We start from the raw sequence: 20,192 nt of genomic DNA, 5'->3' as shown, positions 1-20,192 counted from the left end.
GCCGGCGCAGGCGCGGAAGAAGGCGCCTGCTCCGCTCCTGCTTCGGCTCACGCGGCGGGGAGGAGCGTCATCGTGTGGCGGCCGCAGCGGAACAGGGCTACGGCCAGGTGCGACGACGCCCCGCGTCGGCAGCGGTGGCGCTCGGCGGTCCGGTCGGTCTGGCCACGTGAGCTCGAGCTCGGCTCGGTGGCGGCAACAATGGCGGGAGGTGGGCGGCACGATTTCGGCCGGGTGGTGGCCGGAGCTCGATGAGGAGAGGTTGGGGAGAGAGCTGGGGCAGTGAGGGGGGCGTGGGCGCGACAGATTTGGGAGGAGGTGGTCCGAGGCGATGGGGAACGCTCGGAGGAGCAGTGCCTGCGCTCGGTTCTGTTCTTGCCTGGCGCAAGGAAGAAGGAGCAGCAGAGAAATCGCGGGTCCCATATTAGGTCCATGTCATTGCACAGTCAACATGCCACTTAGACTGTTTAATATAAGTTATGAAAATTTGGACCTATATGGCACAATTAGTAAGTTCGCGGACTTGAAAATGTACTTTAGAAGTTTTGGGATCTAGATGACATAGCCGGACAAGTTCATGTACCGCCCATACATTTTGGAGCCTGTTTGGGACCGCGGTGGCGAGGATTAAACACGGTAAGCGGAAATAATCCCGACAAATGCTTCGCGTTAGACGCGCGTCTGGCCAACGCCTGCAGAATAATCCTGGCAAATGCTTCGCGTTAGACGCGCGTCTAGCCAACGCCTGCAGAAAAAAAAAGCGAAACTTTGTACTGCACAGGGAAAAGAGGAGAAGCGGCATCCGAGCTGCGTTCGCGGATAAGGACGCGCGGCTGGTGCTCGCGGTGCAAACAGGGCCTTACTCTAAATACAATAAGCCGAGGCACCCGTCGCCCACCTGTCCAGGCCACTACAATAATCCCCTGCCCAATCCCGTCTTAGCCGCTGCGGCTCTGCGCCGGGCGTGCTCCGATTGGCCGGACTCGGATCCTCTCCTCCCCGCGCCCCACCGCAGCCAGCGGGAGGCAGGGATAGAGGAGGGAGCGGAGGAGACGACGCGCTCGCCTATTGGCCGCCGCCTCCGGGCGAGCCTCCGCGCCCAGTGGTCAGTACCGGCTCGCTCTCGGCTCTCCCCCTTCCGGCCTTCCCTTCCTCTCCTCCCCCGTTGCTTGCTTCGCCTTTTATTCCCTTGTTTCCTGATTGGCGCTTTCGTGATGGCCCTTTTTTTTTTCTGGCCGCCTCGGGCTTCGATGCTGCCCGCCGCCCTGTTTCTATTTTTCGGGCGGCGGCCGGGTTTCGGATAAGGCGGTGTCCCAATTTCCCGGAGCGAAGCCGTCGTGGCGGGGATCCTGTTGCTTTTGGGCCGGCGAATTTCGGGATGGAGTTCTTCCGCCGGTTGGATCGGGGAGACATGGTTGCTGACCTTGTTGGCGCTGTAATTTCTGTAGTGGGATCAGGGGTACTCTGATTTCTGCGGCTAGCTTGTTGGGTGCTGGTTAGTGTCGTTGTTCGAGTGTCCAGTACTCCAGTTGACCGAGAACTCCTGTGCACTTCAGCAGTTCCGGCTGTGTCGGATGGTGTTTTGCCTCACTTTTGTTCGGCAGTTCTTGCTGATTCCGATGTTCAATTGTTCAGACTCGAGGCTCGTCGGAGAGCCTCTGCTCTGTGCCTCCATCCGTGCTCGAATTGGTGCTGGTGTTTCATTCCCAGTGTTCATGTGCCGCATGATACGCGAGCATATCCGGCTTTCAGTCTCGATCCTCGTTTGTGACGTACTGCCACTGTTCAGCTGTGTTTGACTTTTCCATGGCTCGCATGCCACAGAAACAGAACGCGGCCGGCGGGGCTGCGAGGGTGATCACCGAGCATCATGGAGTCGCGCCCGGACGGAACGAACCTGGTGGAGCCCAGAGGGCCCGGTGCCGCGCTGCCTTCAGGCGGCGCGGCGATGCAGCAGCCGTGGTGGACGAGCTCCGGGGCCGGGCTCGGTGCAGTGGCGCCTGCCGTTGTGGCGCCGGGGAGCGGGGCAGGGATCAGCCTGTCGAGCAGCCCGGTAGGTAGTAGTGGTGGTGCCGGGGCTGCCAAAGGCGCTGCGAGTGACGAGAGCAGCGGGGATTCACGGAGATCTGGGGAACCAAAAGGTATGTGCTGCTAGCTTTTCAGTATGTATTAAAGGAGATGAGCTGTTATTGTAGGAAGTTGTTGTAATGGTTTCTGTTCTCTACAGTTCAGCGTTCTTGCTTTTTTTTAGCACGCAGTACTTCATCTGGATCTGAATTCATCTACAATTGCCCATAGGTAGATTGCTCCTGCGTAGGATACTTCCAGTTTCCTTATATGGCATAAAAGGATGGGGGGAATTCTGACATTTAATGCATTATATATTTGTTTTCGTTTTGGTCTCTTATAAGATTCAGAGAAAGATGCTGGACTCTGTCAGTCTTCCAATTAGGAAATCTACTCTGCCGAAATCTGATGTAGGATTGCTATTAATCATCGCAGCTAGTTTATTCATAGCTTCACTAGCCTAGTTATTTGTTCAAGGAATACCATCTTACAGACGATCATAGTTACCACTAGGAAAGTACTTTGATCAACAGGAGTAGTTTCCAATATGAATATATGATAGTGGTCGTGGGTTGCTGTGGGGTCTTTTCTTGATCTTGTGCTAACCGTCCTGTAGTTTTGCCTGGTACAGTATTGACAGTTCCAGGGTGATGATTTCCTCTTATTGTGTCCTTATGTGCAAATGTTTCTCTCTCTACATAGAAGTTTTCATTAATCATGGTAACATTAGACGTTGTGCATATTACAGCAGCAACAACAACAACATAGCCTTTTTTTCCCAAGCAAGTTGGGGTAGGCTAGAGATGAAACCCGAAAGAAATAAGTTCAAGGTTCAGGTACATTGATAGCTAGTCTCCAAGCGCTCCTATCCAAAGCTATCTCTTTAGAGATATTTCAATCCTTAAGGTCTCTCTTAACCGACTCATCCCACGTCAGTTTAGGTCTACCTCTACCCCTCTTTACATTATCGACCCGTTCAAGAACCCCATTACGCACCGGCGCCTCAGGAGGCCTTCGTTGGACATGTCAGCAATGAAAGTATTTTTTACCTTCCAATAACAAATTTAGAATTTATGTTATTTTAATTCCAGATGGAAGTGCTGGTCAAGAAAAGAACCACGCCACATCACAGATGCCTGCTTTGATGTCAGAGTATTTGACACCATATTCACAGCTGGAACTGAACCAATCAATTGTGCGCACCCTTTTCTCTATGGATTCTGTTTCTTGTCTGTTCATGTTTTCATTTTCTTTGAACATGTCAGGCACTGTAACTCTTGTCTCATGTCCATACCTTTCCTTTTGTAGGGTTCAGCAGCATATCAGTACCCAGATCCTTACTACGCTGGAATGATTCCTCCATATGGCACTCAAGCTCTGGTACTATTTTGTTGCCTATTTAAGCATTAGACTATATCTCGCTCCTTATATGCAATTCTTTATAGTCTAAATTTTGGTACTGGCTATATGCTTCACGCAATCACAATATAATCTGAGATAGATAATTGCAGATGGAGTGAATATGTTACTATTGAACAGTTGTCTATCCTAAACAGTTTTCAAAACTCTATATGGGTACTATGTTCCCTATTGAAATTACACTACAGAATTCAGAAAAGGTTACTGAAGTTCCATTGGAAATATTTGGATTCCTGTGTTTATTAGTAAAAATGTTGTCATAAGTACAGGAGATGGTAATGCAAGCATGACACTTTGGCTATACCACATTCACCTTTTGTAATGTATAGTTATCGGAAAAACAAAGATGTGTTCTTGATGAGCTTTAGTTTTCCTTATACCTACAGTTTTTATTGTCTCTGCAGGCTCATTTCCAGCTGCCAGGATTATCCCACTCTCGCATGCCATTACCTCTTGAAGTATCGGAGGAGCCTGTTTATGTAAATGCAAAGCAGTACCATGGAATTTTAAGACGAAGGCAGTCACGTGCCAAGGCTGAACTTGAGAAAAAGGTGGTCAAAACCAGGAAGGTTAGTTAAGCAATACTGTGGTCATGCCTCCTCTATATTTCCCCTGTGATTTTTCAGATTGGCAATAAGTGCGATCCTTGGTAAACTAAACTCTGTATGTCTATTCTTTTCGGATTCAAATGTGAATGAATCATATAGCTTGATTGTCATCTGAGAACATGAATTGATATTGCAGCCCTATCTTCATGAGTCTCGTCATCAACACGCAATGAGAAGGGCAAGAGGAAATGGGGGACGCTTCCTGAACACAAAGAAAAGTGACAATGGTACTCCGAATGGTAATGCTGAACCTAAGAAAGGTACGCTTTGCTTCTCGTAAAACACAAATACAAGCGCATGCATTTCCATTCCTGACACCCTGCTTCTACATCCATTAGGAGATCAAAACTCCGAGCATCTCCGTGTCCCTCCTGACTTACTGCAGCTACGACAGAACGAGGCATGATGTAGTTGGTCTTGCATCCTAGAACAGTGGTTTCTGCCCGCAGGCATAGGCACTTGAGAGACCGGACTCCTGCCCCAGCGCCGCGCTGCCATCTTAGCGACCTGCCTTGGTTGTGCAAGGCGGCCCAAGGCTCGTTCACCTGAGTGAGCTTGGTACCAGGTCCTGGCAGAGCGCTCTTGTGGGCGCAGGTGTCCGTATAAGTGTTCAATGCCATGGGTTAGGTCTGCTGTTTTCAGGCAATTCATTCTTGGCTTTCGCATCCCGCCCTTGTGTGTAACTGGTGTGCTGTAACTTGTAAGTGAAACTAATGTTGTGTTCGCTTGTCGGCGTCCTGCGGAACATCTGTATAATTAAGATCAACTTCGTATTGACTCCGTATTGCTGTGAATTTGAGCTGTAAACATGGCCAAAGCTGAAACTCGTTGTTCAGGGGTAGCAATTCATGCTGGTCTGTTGGGTGTTAAGCAATCAGCAACACCCGTCTTGTACTGAATATTCCAGTGCAAAAGGCAGATGCTTGTTTCGATCCCTTGTGTTGCCACTCTTTCTGTACGCGGAATGCAGGAAATCTACGCGAGCGTCGACTCGCCCTTGTAAAGGATCCTGCGGTCCTGCCGTGAGCCGGTCTGAACCACACGGATGGATCGCTCGGGATTTATGAATTTCCTAGGAAATTCTCGGAGACTGGCTCTTTTGCTTCGTTGACTCGCTCGCTGTGCTTGCATCTCTTCGGTCAGCCAGCCCAGCTGGGCCCTCTCGGCGGGCCTGAGAGGCCCACAGCATCTCCTTTCAGCGACCTCGGGCCATAACCATCCGCCGCGGCCCCCCAATCGAGTTTCTGCGCTTTGTTGCCCCTCGCAAGCTCCAATTCGGTCGAGAAGAAGAATAGAAGAGCCTGACTTGATGTTGCAACTTTGATTGCCAATGATGTGTCACAGACTCACACAACGTAACGGAAGTCAGGCCAGACCAGCTAAACGCGATCTACTCGCAAACAAAACTACTCCAGTTGTTAACTAAGGAGGACTTCTTTTTTTGCGAGGGGACTAGGTTAGGACTTAATACGACAGTGGGTATGAAGTATGATATTGAATTATTGTGCCTCACGCGGTGGTAAGATAAGGTTAGGGGTGGTAAAGAGCTCAACATTTTGAATTAGAAAATCTAAGGGCTGGACTTTAAAAAGGCCGGGTCTTAAAAAGACCAGACTATAATCTTATACAATTTTGAGCTAAAAAATTTAAAGAATTTGTTGGGCTGTGAAGAAGCCACTAGAATCATGGCCCATTACCACCCCTAGGTAAGACGTCGCCAGCAGTTCTCTCTATTTATTTGCCAAGACGCAAACAGCAGCCATGCGAAATTACATACCGGCGCGCGTGATTGGGCAGGCGGCGCACCCCGCGTTTAGGTTAGTTGCGCCCAGGCACGTTTAGGTTAGTTGCGCCCAGGCAGTAAACAGGTCAACAGGTCTAGCTGCCAGTGTGTCTGGTCTAGTGATTAATTATACTTATGATACAAAGAATCTTGTTCACTCCCAAGTTGACCAAAGGGATCGTGTTGGTTGGGAACCCTGATGCGGCGAACATTGTGTGGGACCGAAGCCAGCGACCAGAGGGGGGTGAATGGGAGCCGATCAAAATTTTTTCCGAAATTCAAACCGTCGGCCTATGTCCCAAAATCGCCCAAGCCCTCAAGCGTTCTGACCAAAGTTTAGGGTAACTGTTGAAAAGCTAACCCAACACAAAAGACCTCGAACGAGCGAGCGAACCCACGAAGCAAAACGGAAGCGAATAGGGAAAGCTGCAGAACTGATCCGCCTGGACCGGTCTGACCGGTGCGCTGGACCGGTCTGACCGGTCGTGCCTACCGGTCTGACCGGTAGCACCCAGAAAACCCCCGAGAAATTGGATTCAAACGGTGAATCCCGAGCAAACGACCACGAAATCCGACGAAACTTGGGGGAATGCTTCGCCCCTACCCCGTGAGCATATCCCCAAAAGATCTCGTCCCAAAGATCAACAAATCGTGAGAATTATGGGGGAAATCAAAAGGGATTGGGGTTTTCTCAAACACTCAAGAACTCGAATTCGAACACGCCAGTGATTCCAGAGGGTTTAGGTTAGAGTTGGGAGCACGGGAATCACAGCAAAGAACTCATGGACTCCTCACAATCAAGTGCACCAAAAACAAAATCGAAATTTCATCAAACAAGGCACAAAACGAGGAGATGGATTGATTCAAATCGCCCAGAGGGCACGAGGAGGTTAGGGCCTCCTTTCCCAATCAAATTCACAAGAGTTCTCACACAAACAACATTCAAATCTACCCTAAAGAGATGAACTGAGGAAGAGGAACACAGGGGCGGCGGCCTGGGGAAACAGAGAATTCACGGACGAGTTACAAAAGCCGCAATTAACCTAACACAAGTGAAGGGGTATTTATACCCGCGGGATCGGTCAGACCGGTACGCTGGACCGGTTGGTTAGACCGGTCAGACCGGTGCCTGGGACCGGTCAGACCGGTTGGCCTGCGGCACCCCCTGTACAACGATCTCATCCGACGGCCGAGGTTCTTTCTTCGAAACGAATTCTTCTCCGCGATGCCGCCGTCTTGATGAAGATCCCGTCCGCGGTTTTGGAGGGTCCGCGAAACCCGGGTAGGTGGCCGGTTTTGAGAAAATCGCCAAAACCTCACGCGCGGGAAGATTCCCGCCTCCACGCCGTGGCCCTAGACGCCGTTCCCGCCTCGGCCTTCTGACGGCCCTGGACGCCGCCCGACGCCCGTCACCTCCTCGCCCGCAGCGAGGCCCTAGACGCCGTCGACGCCCGTCGCCTCCGTCAGTCCCGAGACCGACGCCCGTGCCTCCACGATTTGGCGTCTTCAACCGCCGTCCGCCTCCTTGGTTTTGTGGCGCAAACCAAGAAATCCGCCTTCCGTCGCCGCTTGCGCCCTCGATCCAGGAGTGGACGCCACATCTGCCGCCCGGTCCGAGCTCCGGTCCCGGCTGCCCTTCACCGCCGTCCACCGCACGGTCCATCGGCCACAGTACCTCCACGGCAGCCCCCCGTCGACACTCGACGCTCGTGTACCTGCAATCCAAAGACCAAGCACACGATCACACCGCACGGTTCACAATTCACTCATCACAAGCAGGATAGAGTACTCAACATTCCTGACATCGGTTGAGGATTAGACTTCCGAACCCCGCACCAGCGTTTTGCCAGTTGCTGGACACTTTTAGGCATATGAAAGCATGTAGGTCTCGCCAATCGAGGCTAGTAGTGGATGTTAAGCAGCACAACGGTACTAGCAGGGCCGGTGAGCTCGTATGTTGGAGGAACAATGACAAAGATTCGAAGGACGGATCGTCCGATCCGGCCTACTCCCTCCCTCCGTTCTCGTTCTCAGATATAAGGAATTTAGTTTAGTTTAATAAGTTAACTAGTCTAAATTTAATCAAATTTATAGAAAATAATATTATTAACACGTAACACGCCAAATAAGTAAATTATAAAAGTATATTTATAATAATTTAATTATTTTTATTTGATATTTAAAATATTATTACTCTTTTTTATAGATTTGGTTAAACTTAGACTAGTTTGAATTTGATTTATAGGACAAACCAAAATACCCTATAATTCAGAATAGAAGGAGTAACTCTGAAATGCAATGATTCTTTGCAAACGTAACACTATAGTAGGTTACATGTTCATATTTCTCAAATTTCAAAATAGCTTTGTTGTAAAATTGTTGCAACGCTTAGTACTAGAGTAGTTTTTCTTTTCTTTTTTGTAGAATAAGCAATGAATACATGAAGTAAAAGCTTACTAGAGTAGTTCTGCTCTGATTTCTCATGGGGCCATTACTACAGTATTATCTGTTTCACCTTTTCCTTTAAAAAGAAATAAGTACATGGACCAAAAGTTTTAAAAACAGGAATTTCGCTACTTCTTGCCTTAGCTCCGACATGGTCTCCTGATTAAATCTGTTACAGTTATTGATCTTTTTTATTTGTTTCGGACTGACACGGTCGATTCGGATATTGCCTGCAGAGTCAGCTCTACTATGCGTGAACTGCACGCAGGTAATTTTCACCAGAGATTACCAGTAGTACAACCATTCGTTGACTGACAAGAGAACGAGCTCCAGCTCGGTTGGTAGCGCTTGCCAGTGGGCACGCTGCCCACCAGCGTTCGAACCCCAGGTTCGACGTTGGTGTTCTCACCGGGAACAGTGTTTCCCAATAATTTCTACAGCCTCCCACGCGTGGAACCACAAAGGGACTGTAACGCGCTCGTCACCTACGGAGCCTTGGAGGTTTCGGTGATCTCTAGAAGGACGCGGTCTTCGTATCTGTGTGTAGTTGTAGGTCTGGTTGTACACGTGTGGTGTGTGCGTGTGTAGGGTGGTGTGCGTGCGTGCGTGCGTGAACAGATGCTACAGCTGTACCCAGATGAGAGGCGTCAAAAAAAATTCGTTGACTGACAATGTGGTACTGTTGATCCGGCCATATCATCTGTGCGTTTCCTATTGGACTGATCAATGCACAATGCAAGACGTGGTTTCTGACTGAGTTTTTCTTAAACATTATTTCTGACTGATCTAGTGGTCAGTAGTAGGACCCCCCCCCCTGCACAAGCATTGTGCATGATTACATAGATGATTGGTTTCTTTCTTCTTCTTCTTCTTTTTTTGCAGAATAATCGTCAGCAGACTGATCATTGATGGGGCATTCAGCAACGCGAGATGTTATATATATATATATATATGGTCAATTTTGGGTTGTCTTTTGGACTTGATGTTCTACTGTAACTTGATTTGTTTGTAAAGCTGTAGTGTTCTAGTTCTGCAAGAAAGAGAGAGATGAGGTTGGGCCGTCGGCTGCAACAACCAGCCCCATCACTAAAGAATCAGAGAATCCACATATATTTGCATCGACTTTTCGGTCCTGGCCGGCTGAGGCATAAAGCTGTACTCTAGTACGTCTACGCATCTTCTTCTGCTCAATTGTTAATTAGTGCAAAAGTATCTTTAGGCACATTGCTGCCTAGATTTCTTATGCTGCCGGGGGCCGGAAGAATCTCTGCGCGGATAGGATCTATAGCCCGCCCGATCGATGTCATAGAGCCTCTAAACTTTTTTTTATGTTTTTTTTCTTTCATATGGATCGGAACATCTGTGGGGACTGGAATCAGTAGGCGTGCACGAAGATTTATTTTTGAAAACGATCCGGCAAGAGTTTTGCCGTTCATGTATTAATAAAGAAGAGTGAGAACAATGCAAAAGGCTTAAGCCCAAAAGAGAGAAAAAAGATGAGAGCTACTCCAATCTCCAGGCCATAAATCACTCAGACGTTTAGCTCCTGCCAAGCGCCAGGCACGGGCTTCCTCTTTGATTTTTGCAAGTAACGTTAGGACCGAGGACTCTTTGTGTCGGAAGATTCTTCCATTCCTCTCATTCCAAATTTCCCAAGAAATGAGCAACAAAAGCGACCGCATCGTCTTAGGTGACAGTTCAGTCGAAGCACTTGCCACCTTCCACCATTGGGCTGCGCTATCGCAGGTATCCCATGAAGCCATATCTGCGGTTGTCGTAGGTACACTGGCCCCAAGCTCTGTCCAAAGATGTCTGGTGTAACGACATTGCGCAAATAAATGCAGAGCTGACTCGTCCGTATGTCTACATAGCGGACACTTCTTCTGGTTCGGCCACCCCCTCCGTTCAAGCCGATCTGCAGTCCACAACCGGTTCTGGTAGGCTAGCCAAGCGAAGATTTTACATTTTGGTGGTGCCCACGCTTTCCATATCAACTGATCCAGATTCGTGTCCATGGCACCCAAAAATTGAACCATGTACGCTGATTTGGTGGAGTATTCTCCGTGTGCACTTAGCTTCCACTCGATTTGATCCGGCACCCCCGGACGCAACTCAACAGATTGCAGCCGTGTCCAAAGGTTGACAAACTCCACAAAATGCTGCTGAGAGGTGAGTAGTGGAATCCTGATGTTCCGCACCCAAGAGTTATCCTGAATCGCAGCTCTAACTGATAAGCACTTTTTTTTTACTAGAGGCAAACAAGTTAGGAGCCAAGTCTTTTGGTGCTTGGCCTTCCAGCCACGCTGACTGCTAGAAATGGGCCTTACTTCCATCCCCAAAAGTGATTGTGGTGGATGCATTAAACAATTGTCGGTCAATTTTGTCGCATGGGATTTCCGTTCCTACCCAAGGCTTATTGTCGCTCTTCCAATAGTGCCAAAGCCAACGAATCCGTAGTGCCCGCGCAAACTTCCTGAGGTCAAGAATCCCAAACCCTCATAGATTAGTCGGCCTGTTGCATCTACGCCAATTGACCTTACATTTGCCTCCTGAAATCCTTTCAAGCCCAGCCCAAAGGAATCTTCTGCGCCTTGAGTCAATTTCCTCGAACACCTCATCAGAAGCCCTGAGCGCAGTTAGGAAATAAGTTGGTTGAGAGGAGAGCACTGCCTTGACTAGCGTGTTACGTCCTGCAATGCTTAGCAGGCGCCCTTGCCAGGAGCTCAATCTCCCAGCCACCTTGTCGATGAGTGGTTGGAAATCAACTCGTCGTAGGCTGTGAATGGTCAGTGGTAGCCCGAGGTACTTGAAGGGGAATGCAACCCGTTTTGCAGGAAAATGTGCCAGTACACGCTACTGCTCCTCTCGCGAACCACGCTTCACGATTCATCAGTTGCTGGCCTGGCCGGCCAACCAAACGAATTGCGTATGTTTCATGCGCGAGCATGCATGCATGTGCCGCGCCCCCGGCCCGATCTCTCCGAGCTGGCGGCAGCTTTGCGCAGCGGCCTGCCGGCCGTCTCGCACGCGACGATGCGATAGTTCGGTGGCGCGCTGCCCCAGAGGCCAGAGCTAGCGCACCGTGACGAACCTGGCAACCTGCCCAGCCCGGCGCCGGCGGCGAGCGTACGAATCCACCGGGCTCCGCAGGCACGCGCGCGCGGCGGGGTTAAAAGGGGCGCCGCGCGCGCCATCGATCGTACGCACGCCGCGAGCACGGCGCACGGGAGAGCTAGTGGGGTGAGTGGGGATCGGTCGCGCGCCGACCGGCGGCCGTACTACGCTGTCCAACTGGCCGGAGCGCGTACTGGCTGTGCGCAGTGTTAGGTCAAACTTTTAATTTCCTGATTGACTCCTGCTAAGCGTCGGTTTCGGCCATATTTAGTTCAAAAAAAAATTCTACAGTATCCATCGCATCGAATCTTCAGACACATGCATGTAGCATTTAAATACAGTTGAAAAAATAACTAATTACACAGTTTAACTGTTTCATACAAGATGCATAGAGCATTTAAATGCAATTGAAAAAATAACTAATTATACAGTTTAACTGTTTCATACGAGATGAATCTTTTAAGTCTAATTAGTCCATGATTAGATATTAATTGTTAAATAACAACAAAATATGCTACAATACAAAAACCTAAACTTTTTCGCGAACTAAACACAACCTAAGTGCTAACACGGAGGGACCGCCGCATCTTGATGTGGTTACTGGTTATGGAGCCGTGCAGTACTACAAGGATAAATAAAACCTTCAATGAGTTTACAGCGAGTGCTACCTTGCAGATACAAATCGAATCTTAAGCCAAAAGAAACAACCCTACTTTTGTTTGTCTTAACTATATATATTTGTAGGTATAGCAGAAAATTATGTACGTAACATGACAACATATGTAATGCATCGTTCCCACTCGCCAGTTCAGTAATTCAGCCTTACCCATATATAGCCAAAAAAAAAACTCAACCGAAGGGGTACGATGACCCATTGTATTTAATTAAAAAGAAAGCAATCGGCTTTCTAGTGGAGAAAACTCCTAACCCTAGCTGCACCAGCAAGGGGTTTTTTGCCTTTTTTTAACCCTAGTATGAAATTCACGATCCATGTAGTGCTAGAGAGCCATCTAACCAATTCATCTGGATGATTATTCGCATATATATAGCCAAATCGACAACAAAGATCATTCATGTTCACTATTGCCACACATTGCTCTTATCTCCACGTGCACCATTCTCCGTGGACCGCGATCACATCTATCACTAGCCCTTCCCTTCATTTCCACCTCCATTCCACTTCATCTAATAAATGCACCTCTTTCGACACCAAAGAATCTGAGATCCTCTCTACTTCTCCCACGTCGTGCCATGTCTAGCTCTACCACCACAAGACCGACCACTACTACAGAAAAAGCCTTTGATCCAACACATTATTTTCGATCACCATTGGACTTGGGACCAATAAAGTCTTTAGTCCCGGGTCCAACGGTTAGGGGACAGCGGGGAGCTTTAGTCCTGATTGGAGCCACCAACCAGGACTAAAAGTTACCCTTTAATCTTAGTTCGTGGCTCCAACTGGGACCAAAGGCCTTGGACATTTAGTCCCAGCTGGTGGCTCCAACCTAGGCTAAAAGGACTTTTATCCCCAGTTGGTGGCTCCAACCGGAACTAAAGGGTCTTTTATGGGTTAGTTTAACATAAATGCATTCTATCTAATGTCATATGTGGTATGTAGGTGGGGTGTTAAAGAAGCTACACTCGATGCAAGACATCTCAGGTTTGAATCCTGGGTGACGCAAAATATTATTTTATCTTACACATGGCCTTTAGTCCCAATTATTGGACCTGGGACTAAAAGTCCGAACCTTTTGTCCCGACTCATGGTGTCCCGGACTCATGGTCCCGGTTCAAAAATCGGGATCAACAAGGGTTGTTGCTCAGGACAAAAGGCCGTTTGTGTACTAGTGGACCCTACTATAGGCGTCCTCTATTTTGAAAAAGGCAGAATATATATCCACACATAAAACAGATTCATGGATGGACATCATGTTCCTTCCACACACAAATGCTTTATAGAAACAAATGCTTGAGGGACAGAAGACACGTGATCCCATGAAAATTTCTCCTACGGTCCTACTGTCTCATCGTCACCGCCCCACATATCAGTCAGCCCCCCAGGCCCGATCATTGGGTCAACAACCAGAGGAATGTTAGAGAAGAAAGCCGCGCAAATCTCCAATCAAATTCAAATGATATGAAACTCATCAAAATTTTGCCTTCCACAAATCTAGATCCCTTTTTATATAATTCTAGTTCTGTTTTTGTGTGTGTGTGTGTGTGTAAGGGAGGCGGCGATGAATCAGCGGGATATTAGTTTCGGCTGACGAGAGATGTAATTATTTATTGCATGCAAAGTGATTTATTTCGTGTGCATAAATAGGCACCCAGCCATCATATATCGGCCATCGAGGAGGGGACCCCGGCCATAAGTGGATATCCTCCCTTCCTGGGTGCCTCATCCTTTCCTCCTCCCTCGCGTGGTTTGTGACCCATGGAGGAGAACCAAGAGAAGTCTGCTGAGGGGAGCGGCGGCGGCGGCGGACGGGGGCCGGTTCGAACGATCTGCGTCTTCTGCGGCAGCAGGCCGGGGAACCGGCCGTCCTTCAGCGCAGCCGCGCTCGACCTCGGAAAGCAACTGGTGGGCCAGCAGCGCGCCATTGATGAGCTGCTAGCTTATTCCTCATCAATCATTCGCTAGCTCTTTGCGCATGATGCGTGTGGATGCCTGAGTACTACTGCTAGTTCTTCCGCAGGTCGAGAGGCAGATCAACCTGGTGTACGGCGGCGGCAGCGGCGGCCTGATGGGCCTGGTGTCCAAGGCCGTCTACGAGGGCGGCCGCCACGTCCTCGGGTAACAGACGATGCATGCCGTCTAGCTATCCCAATGCAAGCATTTTTCTTTCCAATTAATATAGTGATTCACTGCATCATGCTTCTGATATATATCTCTTCGTCTTCCTCCTGATGCTCATCATGTTTGTATGCTGCAGGGTCATCCCTAGCGCGCTCCTGCCTGAAGAGGTAATGCCAAATCTCCATTCCTGTCTACCTGTCACCCTTGGCGTCTTTTCGAACACGACGGGAGCCAGCAGAGGCGCCATGCATGGATTTGGGTGTGCGCATGGACTAAACGTGCGGCGATCTCCACAGGTGTCAGGGGAGACATTGGGGGAGGTGAAAGTGGTCAGGGACATGCATGAGCGCAAGGCAGAAATGGCGAAGCACGCCGACGCCTTCATCGCGCTGCCAGGTCCATCTCTCGGTCAAAGACCAGCACTAATACTATACCATTATTATCGGTCAAAGACCAGCACTAATAAATGGCATTATTATTATTAGCAACGTACGTACAGCTTCTAATATAATACACGTAGCTAGTGTGTATTAGTATGGCTATCTAGCTAGGATGGTTGCGCTCAGTGGGACAGTACAGCTCGATCGAGATAGAGCCGGATGATCGATGTGAGCTACATGCGCAGGCGGTTACGGGACGATCGAAGAACTGTTGGAGATCATAGCGTGGGCGCAGCTGGGGATCCACAACAAACCGGTAACAATCTTGTCGTATTTAACTGCCGTTTGCATTTCTAATTTTCTATAATGCCCGCTGCCATTAGCAGCTACATCTAGCCCCATTAGACATGCGTCCATGCCTCTCCTGCCTAACTAATGGAGTGGTTGTTGTGCTCGTCGCTGACACGAAAGCGACGGTTAGCGCGTAGCCAACGGAACGGATCTAATCAATCAGCGCCGCCGCCGCGTGGTCGCCGCCGGCCGGTGCTTTTTCCCCCCATCATCACCAGGTGGGGCTGCTCAACGTGGACGGCTACTACAACAGCCTGCTCTCGCTGTTCGACAAGGGCGTCGAGGAGGGCTTCATCGACGCCAAGGCGCGGAACATCTTCGTCCTCGCCGACACCGCCGCGGAGCTCCTCACCAAGCTCACCGAGGCGAGGCTGGCGGCCGAGGACGAGGATGCCGCCGCCAGAGGAGGAGGCGAAGAAGAAGAGAAGGCCGCCGCCGCCGCTGGCGTCAAGAGGAAAAGAAGCTACTAGAACATTGTCATCATGTGTTTCTCAGGCCATCTATGGATCCATCCATATATGCTCTTCTGTTGTTTCCTTGATTTGGAGCTTGTTGTTTTAATTTGTACTATACTCTCCTAGATTTCATTCCCGCAATGTGTGGATCCGGCAACCAGCTAGCAAGCAGTTGCTAATTAATTAACCTTGCGAAGCAGTAGCTCTCGTGATCGATTAGCCGGCCGGCACGAAGCAACGCGCTGCTGCATATATATATATATTTGATGTACCTTCATGGCAGCAAATGTCCCGCCTTGTACGTACTTATCATGTTAAACGTATGCTTATAATTTTTGCTGCTTCTCTTCTAAATGATAATATTGCGGCAACGCAAAAAAGAATTTGCACACGACCTTCTGATTACTTCTCTCACGTCTTCAAAATATTTGCATGTGGATTTTTTCAGAGCGGCATATATAATGTATAGAGTTCATTGTGTAAAGTGAGTATATATATGATTTTTTTTGGTACTCCTCGTGTACTTTGATCAGCGACAAACAAGGATTCATACACTCAACTCCAGCTTCTTTTCTTACAAATACAACGGTGCTCGGTTATATCTCATCAAGAGGTACGGTGGTGCGGATTACAAAAATGTTCAAGCATAGCGGCAACATAGAAAACAGCTAGGTTAGCGAGCCGGTGGCTGTGATGGTCATGGATATCATGGTATTAGGAGGTTACATAGGTCGGTCGGTCGGTCCCACACATAAAATGCCGAGCACTGACCCTAAATGACAACGTGATCCAATCAAGAGAAGTGTTAGTTCACGTACTATATTTGCCAATGGCAAAGACCTTAGGTACTAGCATCTATCAGTAAATACCAGTACGTTCAACAGCAGATCATAAAACATGGCCTCAGAAAACCTGCACGCGCTGAGCCCGTGACGTAGTTCCACGGGGACGTACAGTGGGTCAGTGGCAAGTTGGCAACCCCCTGCGCCGCCTGGGAATGGGATCTGGTTTTATTACCATAAACGAGGAAAGCAAACCGGCGCCACGAGCGAGAATCCAGGCCGGGCCCGGCCGCCGCGACCCCGCAGGCCGCAGCGGCAGCGCCCCCCTTGGATCTTCCGCTGCCGCACCACCGCGCGCGAGCGGGGCGCGCGTCAGCCGGGTTGGTGCCACAAATTAACCGCGCCAGAACACGCGCTCTGCCTCTGCCTGCCGGCCCCCTGCCCGGCCTGCCGGCTGCCGGCGTGTCTTTTCGGCCACTTGCCTGCCGCCCCACTGCATGCGGGGGCGGCGGCGCGCGGGGGCCGGCGCAAGGCGATCGACCTCGCCCGCCAGCCTGCCGCGCGCCGGCCGCTCTCCCTGGTCCCGTTGCCGCGCATGCTCGTGCTGCCCGCCGGGTGCCGAGACAAGGGGGATCGATCGGATCGGGCCGGCGTGGTGGACGGGCCAATAATTACTGGGGGCCGGGCGAGGTGCCGCCGGGGTACGCGTACGTGCTGATGCCGAGCCGCTTCACGCACGGTGCCCTGGCCGGCCACAGCCAAGCTGCGACGCCGAGCTGCCGTCTGATCTGCCTTGCTCTCTGCGCCTCCCCCGCTACAAGAACACACAGGCAGCCTTTGTGCTTGCCCGGGGCCCTTCTGCTTGCCCTCCTGGCGAGCACGGCCACGGCCGGAGAGGCGCTGGCCCCCAGCTCTCTCTGCCGCGCGCGCCGCAGGGGGAGGCGGGGGACGCCGTGGCATGGCCTGCATGCGCTGGTGCGTGCACACCGGCCGCGGGCCGTACGCCAGCCTCCGCTACCGCGCGCTCCGCGTGGAGATGCGTGTGGTGTGCATGCTCTCGCGACGCGGCGTGGTGCCTGCCGCAGGACACCCCCTCGGCTCGTCAGCCGGGACAGGGTCGCGCTTGTCTGCTTGCGCTGGCGTCCGATTATTTGCGCGGGAGGGAGGGAAGAAGGGGATCGGAGCCGGAGGACAAGGTTTGCTAGTGCTTTGTCACGTACTGCTCGTGTGTACTGGCCACATGTACCGCGCGTGATGTGCAGTAACAAAGGCCGTGAAAAGGAAAAGCCTCACGTACAACTAGCGAGAAGAGCCGAGTTCGATCTTTATCTAAACGTGTCACTTTATGTCCGGGTTGAAAAGTCGGTAAATTTTTGTTTTGCCTCCTAAACTTCGATCTTGTTTAGATGCAAAATTCCAAAATTATCTTGCGGCATATGCATGGGGTATTAAATTTAGATAAAATAAAAAAATGCATAGTTTGCCTGTAAATTACGAGACAAATTTAATGAACCTAATTAAATCATGATTAGACAATAAAAGTGCTACAGTAAAGCCACAATAAACATGTGCTAATGATGAATTAATTAGTACTAATAAATTCGTCTCGTAGTTTACAAACGAATTCTGTAATTAATTTTATAATTAGTCTATAATTAATACTTGAAATATGTAAAAAATTTAGACGGAACATCTAAACAAGGTCTTCAAATAGTTAATTAAAAACACGCCACGGTTAAATCAATAGGTAGGTTTGAGCACTTTGATTTTTTTTCTCGAGTAAGATTATCAATCTCCAAGCTTATTACAAGGAACCTTTGTGGCATAGGCTAGTCTGACATTTGTTGGTTGCTATTCCAAAATAGTCTGACATTAGCTGGACCTTTAATCTCAATCTGGAGACGCCCAGGCACCTGATACTAAATATGCTCTGTTTCTGGGCTCATCCAGTAACAAATCAGCTTTTGCATTCGTGCACGTTATGTACTTGGGCCAAATTACTCGGCTCGACCCAAGTAGCGGCCTTGTTTCGGCTCCACCACTCATTTTGCCGACCCAACAACTGGTCGCAACCCGCCCACCCGAATCCGAGTCGGGTCGCCCTGCCGGCCCACCCCCCTCCGCCTGCCGCGGCGCTTCCACTTCCAGCCCACGGCCCCAACCGCGCCTATAATAACGCCGTGCCCTTGCGCTGTGTGCGGCCTCGCTCCCCGCAGCAACAATAATCCCTAGCAATAGCAAGGCCGCCTGCCCGAGCAGCTTTCCGCACGCGCGCGCGCGCCACAGCAAGGCAAGCAGCGCCCCGGCGGTTTCGTCCGCAGGCTCCACGGATCCGCGCCGCCGCTAGGTCGATCGGCCGCTAGTAGTAGACTCGCTCGGCGAGGACCGAGGAGAGGCCGAAGAGATGGTGGTGGTCGAGGGGGAGGTCTACTGCTCTGACTCCGACGACGACGACGACGACGACGTCGACCGCTTCGTGTTCCTCGCGCGGCAGCCCGCGCCGGCGGCTGGCCGTCACGCGGAGGACGATCGCGGCGCGAGCTCCGAGAATGAAGACGAGGGCGGCGACGATGATGATGATGATGGCGACACGATGGAGGACGAAGAAGATTATTCCGAGCGAGGCGGTGCGGGGAGGAAGAGGCCTCTCGGCCGGGAGATCTTGGACGACGCCCCGCCGCCGACGAAGAAGGCCCGGGTCGGAGTGATCGCGGTCGCGCCGGCGCTGGCGCGGACGCCACCGAGCTGTTCGGAGTTGGAGGCGGAGTCGGAGTCGGCCCCTTCGCCGTGCGATGTGTGGGCCGGGGGGTCCGGGAGCGAGGGCAGCCACGGGAAGGCGGCGCACGAGCATCGCGCTCGGAGAAGGGGAGGAGAATCCAAGAACGCGGTCCAGAAGAAGCGGGGAAGGGGTCCGGGCTGCGAGGAGGATGGCGAACGGGGGTCGCGGCTGGATCTGACGGCGGCGGCGAAGACTGCTGGCGCGTCGCCCGCCGCAACTTCCGGGCGTTTCCTCTGCAACCTGTGCGAGAGGTGCTTTGAAAGTCACCAGGCGCTCGGAGGGCATGTCCTCGGACACCGGAAGAAGGCCAGGATCGCCATTGCCGCTGCAGCGAATCTCGACGACGACGTCGGCGAAGCCGGGCGCATTGGTAACTGCAAAGATGAGAATGGGACCGCCGTGGTTGAAGTGAACGAAGAGACTGCCAGCGGCATTGCCCAGGGCGACAAGATGGCAGCTGTGGCGGCGCGCCGTGGAAAAGACAATGGCGCCGGCGGCGGCCATGGGAAGATCAAGACTATCGTCGCCGACGTTGCAGAACATCGCAAGGGTGTCGACAGCCGTGGGCATGAACATGTCAATGGCAATGCTGACCTCGTCAGCAAGGGCAACGCTGTATCAGGCGATGAGTTCGCCAATGGCAACTCCAGAACCCACGGCAAGACGGGGATTGGTGCAGCGATCCCCAACCAGAAGGTCGTCGCTGGAACATGCCACGACGACGGTGCCAGTGGCGACGGCAACGTGAGGACGACGACGATGTACAAGTGCAAGGTGTGTGGCACGGAGTGCCACACAGGGCGCGCGCTCGGCGGGCACATGAGGAAGCACCGGAAGCGGCCACCACTCGGCGGCGGTGGCGGCGGAGAAGGGAGGTCGCCGAGTCCTGCGACGGACGATGACTGCCAGATACCTTTGGCCCGGATGTTCGGCCCCGAGGCTGGCTTGCAGAGACAGAACAAGATCGGGCAGGTTTGAGTAGTATGCTCATGCAATTTAGGCAACGAAATTTGTAGAGGCTAAATGTCGTACTAAATTGTGTATTTGCAGAATTTCTTAACGATGGAGACTTTTATTTAAGATTTTGTATCTGCATCCGTTTATAGTTAGTGTTTCTCAAGATGGGGTAATTTCCTTCTCAGTTGCTCAAACCCTCAGCCATGCATTCGCGGTGAAGATAAAGTGCATCTCTTCCAAGAAATGTGGAGTAAACGT

General features: G+C 50.9%; 3 protein-coding genes across 3 annotated transcripts; all 3 read left to right on the top strand.

The window, feature by feature from the left end:
• Positions 1-887: 887 nt before the first annotated feature.
• Positions 888-4,990, top strand: LOC120692297 (nuclear transcription factor Y subunit A-9-like). The gene is made up of 7 exons (XM_039975564.1): positions 888-1,102; positions 1,822-2,138; positions 3,156-3,259; positions 3,373-3,444; positions 3,888-4,052; positions 4,228-4,351; positions 4,430-4,990. The coding sequence occupies exons 2-7, from the start codon at positions 1,868-1,870 to the stop codon at positions 4,495-4,497; spliced, it is 804 nt and encodes a 267-aa protein (XP_039831498.1). The 5' UTR covers positions 888-1,102; positions 1,822-1,867; the 3' UTR covers positions 4,498-4,990.
• An 8,804-nt stretch (positions 4,991-13,794) lies between these two features.
• Positions 13,795-15,703, top strand: LOC120692295 (probable cytokinin riboside 5'-monophosphate phosphoribohydrolase LOG4). Its single transcript, XM_039975563.1, has 6 exons — positions 13,795-14,014; positions 14,130-14,227; positions 14,367-14,397; positions 14,527-14,626; positions 14,856-14,926; positions 15,180-15,703. Exons 1-6 carry the CDS (start codon positions 13,868-13,870, stop codon positions 15,429-15,431), a joined length of 699 nt encoding a protein of 232 aa, XP_039831497.1. The 5' UTR covers positions 13,795-13,867; the 3' UTR covers positions 15,432-15,703.
• Positions 15,704-18,602: 2,899 nt separating this feature from the next.
• On the top strand, positions 18,603-19,955 carry LOC120688711. The gene has a single exon (XM_039971096.1). The coding sequence runs from the start codon at positions 18,603-18,605 to the stop codon at positions 19,953-19,955; it is 1,353 nt and encodes a 450-aa protein (XP_039827030.1).
• Positions 19,956-20,192: the final 237 nt, after the last annotated feature.

The sequence above is a fragment of the Panicum virgatum genome, chromosome 9N (genome assembly GCF_016808335.1).
Source record: "Panicum virgatum strain AP13 chromosome 9N, P.virgatum_v5, whole genome shotgun sequence".
NCBI lineage: Eukaryota > Viridiplantae > Streptophyta > Magnoliopsida > Poales > Poaceae > Panicum > Panicum virgatum.
This window is presented reverse-complemented; position numbering and strand designations above follow the sequence as displayed.

What these genes read in the sequence shown, in the direction of transcription:
- LOC120688711 (XM_039971096.1), top strand. Translation starts at nt 18,603, where the DNA reads ATGGTGGTGGTCGAGGGGGAGGTCTACTGCTCTGACTCCGACGACGAC.
- LOC120692295 (XM_039975563.1), top strand. Translation starts at nt 13,868, where the DNA reads ATGGAGGAGAACCAAGAGAAGTCTGCTGAGGGGAGCGGCGGCGGCGGC. An exon ending in GGCGGCCGCCACGTCCTCGG is followed by an intron (nt 14,228 to 14,366) that starts GTAACAGACGAT and finishes TGTATGCTGCAG; the next exon opens with GGTCATCCCTAGCGCGCTCC. An exon ending in GCGCGCTCCTGCCTGAAGAG is followed by an intron (nt 14,398 to 14,526) that starts GTAATGCCAAAT and finishes CGATCTCCACAG; the next exon opens with GTGTCAGGGGAGACATTGGG.
- LOC120692297 (XM_039975564.1), top strand. Translation starts at nt 1,868, where the DNA reads ATGGAGTCGCGCCCGGACGGAACGAACCTGGTGGAGCCCAGAGGGCCC. An exon ending in GAGATCTGGGGAACCAAAAG is followed by an intron (nt 2,139 to 3,155) that starts GTATGTGCTGCT and finishes TTTTAATTCCAG; the next exon opens with ATGGAAGTGCTGGTCAAGAA. An exon ending in TGGAACTGAACCAATCAATT is followed by an intron (nt 3,260 to 3,372) that starts GTGCGCACCCTT and finishes TTCCTTTTGTAG; the next exon opens with GGTTCAGCAGCATATCAGTA.